The sequence below is a fragment of the Nothoprocta perdicaria genome, unplaced genomic scaffold, assembly GCF_003342845.1.
Source record: "Nothoprocta perdicaria isolate Ctin4 unplaced genomic scaffold, notPer1 scaffold_244, whole genome shotgun sequence".
Classification (NCBI taxonomy): domain Eukaryota; kingdom Metazoa; phylum Chordata; class Aves; order Tinamiformes; family Tinamidae; genus Nothoprocta; species Nothoprocta perdicaria.
Window position 1 is genome coordinate 556,530 of NW_020455471.1, and position 9,244 is coordinate 565,773.

The 9,244-nt window shown below is 47.7% G+C and overlaps 1 protein-coding gene across 1 annotated transcript; it reads right to left on the minus strand.

Moving 5' to 3' along the window:
- EIF3L (eukaryotic translation initiation factor 3 subunit L) lies at nt 1–9,181 on the minus strand. The gene is made up of 12 exons (XM_026039856.1): nt 9,136–9,181; nt 8,852–9,062; nt 8,218–8,297; nt 7,879–7,940; nt 6,449–6,518; nt 5,718–5,791; nt 4,773–4,944; nt 4,381–4,535; nt 3,403–3,573; nt 2,213–2,710; nt 1,102–1,182; nt 1–240 (listed from the first exon to the last, which is right to left on the minus strand). Exons 1-12 carry the CDS (start codon nt 9,143–9,145, stop codon nt 202–204), a joined length of 1,623 nt encoding a protein of 540 aa, XP_025895641.1. The 5' UTR covers nt 9,146–9,181; the 3' UTR covers nt 1–201.
- Nucleotides 9,182–9,244: the final 63 nt, after the last annotated feature.

The window sequence follows — 9,244 nt, forward strand, 5'->3', positions numbered from 1 at the left end:
AAAACTTTACTCATTTATTAGATGTTTTTGACCTTTGCAGGATGGTTTCAGACAAATGAGCCTGTCTATRTAAGTATAAAAACCTTCAGAGCTATAGAAGATTCCGCAAGTGCTGGAATCCTGAGCTCCCCTCTCTCACAGCAAAGGCGATAATCTGTCCCATCCACCTCTCTGCTCAGTCCAATCACTGTGGTCACTGGTTTAGGGTCTCTGGCCCATCTTCTTCAAGGTTCGATTCAGCTGTAATTAAAGASAGCAGCAGTCAGAAAAATACAATGATTAACAAACTGGACTGTTCTCACCCCCAGCCTTAATCCAGTGCTGCTGCTGCTTCTCTCCAGCTCATTTACAAAAGGACTCCCATAAAGGGGCAGGGGGAACGAGCACAACTGCCTCCTCTTCCCTAAGACAGCAGGGTAAGGGCTGGCGAGAGGACATCTGGCAGACGAAGACGATGAGGGCAACCCTGAGCTAGCTACTGCTCACATGTTGTTTGTTGCTGATGTTCCAGCAACACRTTGCTCGTGTTTCAACATCCCTAGGACTCCGGATTGTGCTGCACAGGCTTCCAGCCAGCAGCAGCCTCTGCTGGGAGAGCAGAGCAGTGAGAGTGCTGCCTCCTGGCTGAGCCCGAGGCTGATGCCACTGGTGCCCCAGAAACCTTCACAGCTACTTCACACAGCCTGGAAAGCCATGAGGGTAATAATGTGCCTTCATTCCCATTACTGATGCTAACACCACATCTGTTCAGGCACGGCTGAGCCCCAGTGAGGGAGCCACAGACCACAGGGAAGAGAGACCCTGACACAGGCCAACAATCATGGGTGGTTAATAGTCGCTTCCCTTTTTCCCCACCAAAGGGCTGAATCTTGCTCCCACTATCAGCACCCCTGAGCAGTAAAAACTCTTCTCCTTTCCCACTGTTGCTCTCAAACAAGAACTTAATGTTCCTCAAAGGCCACGAGCTGCTGCTGAGGTCACCTGCCTTCGGTCTGGCCTTTGCACAAGGCACGGCACAGCTGACTGCCTTGCGCCCTGCAGAGCCCCTGACTTGCCCCATGTCTCCAATGGAGCCACACAATTCTGCTGCCCCGGCCTCACCTCCTCAAATTTGTGGATCTGGCGGATGAAGAAGTCCCCATAGCGTCGAGCAACCTTGGTGTCCGCAATGTGGATCATGTCCTGGGRAGGGAGGAAACCGCCTAAGTCAGGAAACAGGCAGGACTAGCAGGAAAACAGTAACCCCTATGAAATGGGAGGAGCAACCAAAGGGACTTCCCTCCAGTCCTGATTCAGCATCAAACTGTGCCTGGCCTGTACTACTCCCAGAGCTACCTCACTTAGTTCCCTTCAGATTGTCTTCTCTTTCCCCTCGCCCATGACGGGCCCCAGATTCACCTCTCATGTTCTCAGCTTCTCCACCTAAGCTCAGCCCCCTTTGCTGATAGTCCCTAAGCCAGTGTGTCAGCCTTGAGTCACACTCTGCCTCCTTCTACTACCAGATAAGAGCTGTGTGGGTGACAAGGAGAGCTAGGCTTGCAGTGCAAGTCAGCCACTTGCAAGTCAGTTTAATTCAGGGGAACAAGGGAGACAAGGCATGAACGAGGCCTTGCAGGAAGAGGTCTGCTCTGAGGACCACAAGTCTGGAATAACTGGTTCTGCTAGCAGCTGCTGCTGCTATCCTCTTTGAGGAATGAAAGATGACATCTTAAAAGCAGCCTACTCTGAGCAATAAGAGCAGGCAAACGACTGGACCATATCTTGAGTTTAGGTTCCTAGCAGGGCAGACAGGGCTAATGCTGCTCCAGTGAGCTGGCCAGTTGAGGTATCACATTTATTAAGCAAAGGAGAGATATGCTGGAGACCTACAAAGCTGACAGTGCCACCTGAGACACTGACAGCACAACCTGTCACTCAACTATCATCTCCTGAGAGCAGTGACAGACATATGGCTCCCTCAGCCTATGGGAAGATACTAAGAACCCTTTTTTTTCCCCCCATCTCCTGGGTTCAATGACTGTCATACCTGTCTGCAACTGCTCATCCATGGACACTTGCATTAAACAGGTCTACGCTTCATCGTGGGCAGTCAAATCTTTCACATAGCAAAGAACGAAGGGATGTTTCCCCACAAACGGCACTCAAACCTCGTGTTCTTACTTTCACAGCTTCCTAGGTGGAGGCAGAGGCTGGTAAAGCAGCAGATACTAACCTTGTCGATATAGAAGTCTACCTCAGAGGCAGACTGGAACTCCCCATCCAGGGCAGAGATGCCACTGGTCCACACCAGGTTCTTCATCTTGTGCTTGAAAACAAGCAGCTGGATGCGAAACTCCTGCTCCGTCAGGTCCAGGAAGCCGGCCAGCTTGGCCACAGGCATGGTGGTGTAGAGCTTGAGGAAGCTGCGAATGGTGGAGAGCTGGGCCTGCTGCTGAACCTCATCAGCAAAGACCTTGAGCTGCTGCAGGAAGGGCTCCTTGTGGTAGTTGGGGTGCACGTTGTCGTAGTTGGGCACCACGGGAGAGAGGAACTTGGGACAGGCGTAACTGAAGAGCTCTTCGTAGACTTGCGCGTCGCCCTTCTGCATGCGCAGCATCTTGTCGCCGTACTTCTCCCGCAGCTGCAGGTGGATGCTCTCGTCTATGCGCATGGGGTACATGGTGAGGGCGATGGCCAGCAGCGCGTGCATCTGCTCGTTCTGCTTGTTGATCTGAGGCAGAGAGGAGAACCTGTTAGCTAGCCCGTGGGCTCGAGTTTTACGGGGCAGGCAAGAGCTGGGAGATGCGTTTTTCAGAGGCAGACTCTACCTGGAGCATTGACAGGCACACCGCTCAAAGGAGACAACACAACAAAAGCAGATGAACAAGTATCTAGGCTACTCTCAGTGAAAAAGAAAGCTGGAAAATGGGGAAGGACAGTGAAGGAAACTAATCCACAGTCATAAAGAATCTAGAAAGGCTTCAGTGCAAAAACAGGCAGAGGATTAGATGTAGGGAAGGCAGGTAGGTTAACAACTGTGTCCTAAACAGAGTTGGCAAGGAACAGGTATTAGGGAGGCCACCGAGGAAGACGCTAAGAAACCCTTAGTGTGGGATGAAACAGAGAGCTGAATGGCGAATGCAGACAAAAAAAAATGATCCTCACTGAATTGGAAACTGCAGGATTTGGCTATGCAAGGAGTTAGAAATGAATTATAAAGTTGAAGAGGAACAGCAAGAGACATATGGACATCAGAGACAAGTTGAGAGCTAGGAGCTTTGTTTTAGTTGTGCTGAGTTTAAAGAAGCCTCTGACAGGTGCCAATGGAAGCAGGCAGAAACACAAGACTGGACTAGGACTGGAATCTGAAGAAGGACCGACAAGAACACTGGCAGCTAACTGCCTGTTTTCTGGCCTTGTTACCATCTCATATTTGTAGGTCGTCCTCTGAAACATGCTCTTGGTCCTCTGAATGTAGAGGAGGATGTTGGCAAAGACGCGGATAGCGTCCTGGTAACGCCGCATCATAAGGTACGCGAAGCCCACGTAGTAGTAGGTGGTCACCTGGCACTCGGGCACCCGAGAGTACATGCTCTGAGAAGGACAGACATAAACCACGCTGCATTAGAGGGGAGGCACTRAACAGCCCGCTACCCAGGAGGCAGCCTCCTCTGCACCCTCTCCAGCCCCACATATAGTGGGGAGGGGGGCACCTCCTACCCTTYCCTGCAACAGCTTCCTTGCTATTTGAGTCAATCACCACAATTCTTATGTTTTCCAGTTCCAGCTTCTTGCAAGCAGGACTCCTGCACCATGCCTGCTAATACTCTGCTCAGTCTAACTTCCCTTTCCCTCTATTTCAGGCCTTGTGCCAGCCAGCACAGGGGTGCATCCGCCCCAGGCAGTTTTTGCTAGGCACTGTCATCGTAAGTCGCCCAACTCTGGGGACAGCACTTGTAAAGCGAGAGCAGGCAGGTCAAGAGTAGAGAAACAAGTCATTAACTCAGATGGACACRGCATCTATTTGTTGATTCAACAAATGTTGATCCAACTGGTTGTTGATCCAACCAGTACTGTTATCATTGATGATTTAAATAATAGTCCCCATAAGAAAGTTGCCTCTTACAAATAAAACTGCTAAAAAGTTAGCCATACATGCTAAAATAGCAACAGGCATTGCAACAAACCTTCATATGGCTTAAGTGTAAAAGTGTGTTCAACGGGCATGCAAATGGAACTAGACTCTTTTTCCAGCTCCTCTTACAGAGGAGTTCCTTACACCTACAACAGCTAAAAMCAGCTCGTTAATTAGCAGACTCATTACTGCAATCTTTAGGGAGGATATTTGAACAAAGGCACTTGAGAAACTGCAAGGGAGGGTTTCCCAACATGTGTTATTACCTTCTTGTTAAGCTCGATGTTCTCTAGAACCTTGATCGCTTGGTAGTAGTCCCCTAGCAGAGAGTGCAGACGCAGCAGACCAACCAGACTGAAATAACCCAACATCTTGTAGAGAGAGTGGCGACCATACTCTCCAGCCACACTTTCAGGATCACCTGGAAATGAAGAACTGTGATGTTCTCCTCTAAGGGAACAASTCTCCCTTCACACACCTTCATGCTCACAGGCAACGGGGACAAGACCTTGAGTGTAATCATCAACATATTTCAAGCAATAGGGCCAAGGACATCCTATTCCCAATTCTTTGCTCCATCCAGCAAACAATGACAGAGCTTAGCCTAATCAAAGCAAGGCAGAGGAGACACCAGCTGGCCTGGTACCACCCAGCTCACCTCCACTAGTGTAAACCTCCAGCTGTCGGTTGATGTTAGATTTGTCCACCAGAGAATGCAGCACGTTAAGGACACTGTGGACATTCCAGATCTTGGGGTTGGAACGAAGGAAATCAATTTCTTCTTCAGACTTCTTTGCCGTCTTGCAGCGGTACTGRCTGAAGGACTGAAACTACAGGAAAAAGAAAATGAGATTTGCTGATGAGAAGCCGGCGTGGAAATGTTCAGCGAAGTGCACTAGGCTCATAAAGTTGATCATCCAAATGCAGAACAATAAACTGAAAGTCACATCAAAGAGTTTCATTTGAGATCACCTGGCAACCAAGAAGGCAAATTAAACCAGCACTGAAATGCCTAGGGAAAATCTGATAAAGTGCAAAGAGAGCCCGAGGGAAAAGACCAAAAAGCAGAACCAAGATGTGAATGATCTCTAGGCAATTAGGCCAGGGAACTAGGCATAAATTTGCTGTCTGAAGAGGTTGTAAAGAGAGTCACCAAGTAAACATATATCTGTATATGCACGCACCTCTTTCTGCCTAAGCATCTGAGATACTGTGAGGAACTCCCAGTATCCCTATAATAAGGTTTTTGAGGGAATCCATAGAAAAGAAATAGTAGTAGCACTGAAGATCTGAATTACTTTTCTGCTTACTGTTCCGAGTGCAGTATCTCCCTCACATCAGAATCGAGGATCACAGATCATTTCAAATAAGGACAGTGATCTCTTCAAACAGTACCCAGTTAACTTAAAAAAAAAAAAAAAAAAGCCAATCTACAATTATTTCAGCTACCTGATGGCCCACTAACAACAGTGACCATCAGAAGTTTATTGACCTACAACAATATGGTAGCTACAAGAAACACAGAGAGGGGAAAGACTCCAAATTCAATAGCACAAAGAGATGCAAGGCCAGCCCAAAACGACCCAGTTGTACAGTAACATACCTGGTATATGAATTCATCAATGATATCCCAGAGCCACTGGTTGGGCAGTTCCAGAGGAGCTGGACCATCAGCATCTGCAGAGGAACACAAATAACAGATGAGAGGTAAAATACATCCCATCTGGAGCAAGAATAAAAGGAGGTGATGTGGGAGGTGATGTGTAGCTCCAGCTACCTCTTCTAAAGTAGTRAAGCAGTAAATACAGGGGGCTAATCTCTGGAGTGGGACTGCCCAGCAGCACCAACTCTCAGAAGCTGCACAGATTGTAACGGGTTATCCTCACTGAACTGTTCTCTGTGAGAAAAGTGCCAGGAAATCAACAACATTTACATCTGTCCCAAAGGGAGTCTGTAACTGTAAATAGCTGTGAAATGCTGCAGCAGATATTTCCTAACTTACATCCTCATTTTCTGTTTTAATAAAGATAAGTAAAGTATTTCCTTTTGCCAACCCTCATCAAGACAGAAAGCTGTAAGTTTATTTTTAAAAGYATTACAGAAAATACTGGAAGTATTTGGATTTTTTGTTTTTTTTGTGATTTTAAAACCCAGATGTTAAGTGCTCTTCCTTCAACAACTTCAAAATACAGAAGGCTGAGACTGCTTCCCCCTATATGATTTATAAATTAACATAATCTATAAATTACAGTACTTCTTTTCCCCCCCCCTCTCCATTCTGCACAACTTTCCTCTCCAAAATTCACAAACTGGGGATGAATTGCAGTGACTCACTGAGTATGTAGTTGAAGAGATTGCAGTAGTTGTAATAGGACTCAAATCTCTGCTCCAGAGTGGGTCCCCCCTGCAATGAGAAGACAACCTGTTTAGTTTCAGACACAGCAGAAATTAATTCATGGGCAACAGCACATAAAGGACAGACACCAGCCACACAAGTAGATATTCTTTTCCACTAATGCTAGAGCCAATATCCTGATTTCCAGGCCCATCAGCACCATGCAGAAAACTTGAGATAATATCACTCATGTCCAGTGGGAAAGATCCACTTGCTGGCAGCTCCCCCTAATGCTCAAACATTCAGACCTCCTGTGAATGGGAGGCCTCATCTTTCCTTGTCCTCCTCACTGCTCTCCACACTCTAAAACTTATTACTTTCCACAGCTTTCTGTCCTTGTCTCCTTGTGAGAGGTCTTAACAAGCCATGACAATTCTGCTTCTAGACAATAATTCTGAACACCCTGAAAGATAAATAAATGTATTAAGAAATCACCCTTTCCAGGGCAGTCTTCCTTTTTTCACTTGGAGACACTTGAGAGCAGTCTGAGAACTATTAGCCACCCAGCTCCAGAAACCAGTTTCTCCTGTTAAAGCCTCCTTCAGACTCAGGTTAACAGAGCAGCCTTTTTGAAGTCCGCATTCCTCCACCCTCTGGTCCAAAACTGCAGTTATTACTCATCTATCCCATAAATCGCACACCATTCATCATATTTTCTCAAATAACCATGAACTACTTTGATTTTCCCATTGTCTCAAATTAGCTTAAAAAATAGCTTTAAAAAATTCTTAAATTATTATTCTGATTGTTTCTTGTAGGGTGCCCACATTTACCTCTCCAAAAGGCATGCTGAAGCAATGCTTTGTACTCACACATAACAGCCTTCTCTTGCAGCACCCCTGTCTCACTCAACTACTGCTCTCAAGCACATTTAAAAAAAGTCACAACATGACAAAATCTGATCCACACGTCCTGCAATTACAGCTCTACACAGAAGAAAACTCACTTATCTTCCAACGTTTCTTTCTTCCCTAACTCACTAACCACAAGAGCCACTCTTAGCGGTGTAAAACTTTTCTATAAGAACCTCCTCACAACACAGGCCAGGTTTTCTTATTGATATAAGCTATCAGGGAAGCCTTTATGCTCTTCTCAGCCAAGCTTGAGGAGATGCACAACAAGCCTCAGAAAGCCAGTTGTCTTGCTTTTCAATAGCCAGTGAATTCTTACTAAATCAACAATTTGCAAGAACTTTAAGCTTCCCTAAAGACAACTTGACAATACAGCTCACGAGCATAACCAATCTTGTTCTGCAAAATTTATAGCATCACTGATGTTGAAACAKCAGCAGGGACTGGCACGTTTTATAGTAACGAGAGAGCAGAATATTAGCAACGTGCAGAAAAAAAAAAAAAAGACAAACACTCACGCTGACTTTAGCATAGATGTGTCTGTAATAGAGTTCCTTGTACAGGATCAGGAAAACAGCATCTGGAAAAGATGACAGAATGGATCAYGAGCAAGGCAGAAGGCCCAGGCAAGTGGCTATCTCAAATGCACTGATGCTATTCCCATTGCTACAGGGAGAAAGGCGGGAAAAGACATTTCTTTCAGTTGTGACTTCTTGCCAAGCGTTTATTTAAGTTGCTACAGTAACAAAAACCCTGGCTCTGGGGGCAGCAACATTGTACACCCACCTGCTCTCTCATACATCAAATGGGATCCACGTTCCTTCAAAGAGTGGAAGGGAAGGAAAAGAAGCACTTACCATTTCCAACCTGCGGGGCAATAGCTTCTGCCTCTGGCCATGGAGTATTCTTAAAAAACCTTTCGGTCAGCTTTGTCCAGCTACATGACAGAAACATTTGGCATTAAAAAACATTTCTCGTTGTCAGCGAGATAGAGGTTGCAACATGGAGGACTTGATGGGGAAAAAAATCGTTCTCTTTTACCAAGTGCAGTGTTCAAACAAAGAGCAAGAACGAACTGCTTAAAATTAAAGCCTTTAGATTATGCCTGAAGCACCGAACTGTCACGCAAGCTACTTCCACATACACTTTATGATATGTCAGCACAGACTCAGAGTATCTATAAAACACAGACACAAAGATGTCACCCAAAGGCTTCCCATAAGCCTTGCTAACTAGTGCTCCTGGGGCCGCTTCTTGCAGCCCGCCCCTCGGAACAGGAGGGATAACCTCTCCTAGAAAGGTCACTACTCACCCGGACCTGCGCTACCCCTCTTGCTCACCCCAGAAGCACGAACTCTTTCTCGGGATCAGCCCGACGCTCGGGCTGTCGGGCCAGCTGACCCCCAGCAAGTGGGTGCTGCCTCGAAGGGCCGCCCGGCTCCTCCGCAGCCCAAGGGGCAGCACCCTGGGGCGGGGGTGGCGGCGCCCCACCTGTTCTCGTAGATGTCCTGGATCTCGTAGACCTTCTGGTCGATGACGTCGCTGGAGACGCGGCTGGCCTGCAGCTCGTACACCTTCTGGTCGATGAGGTCCGAGACGGTCTTGTGGAAGTACTGGATGAAGTTCTTGATCACCTCGGGGATCACCTGGTAGGTCTGCTGCTCGTACTGCCGCTCGTAGGCCAGGTCCTGCTTGGGGTCTCCTGCGGGGGCACAAGGGCCGTGAGGCGGCGGCGGGGCCCGCTGCCCGCGGGGAGGCCCCGCGCCGGCCCTTACCCGTGTGCATGTCATAGTCGTTCGAGTAGGCGTACGGGTCGTAGGCGGCCTGCGGGGCGAGACAGAGACAAGGGGGGCGGCGCGTGAGCGCGGCGGGGGCGCGGGGGGA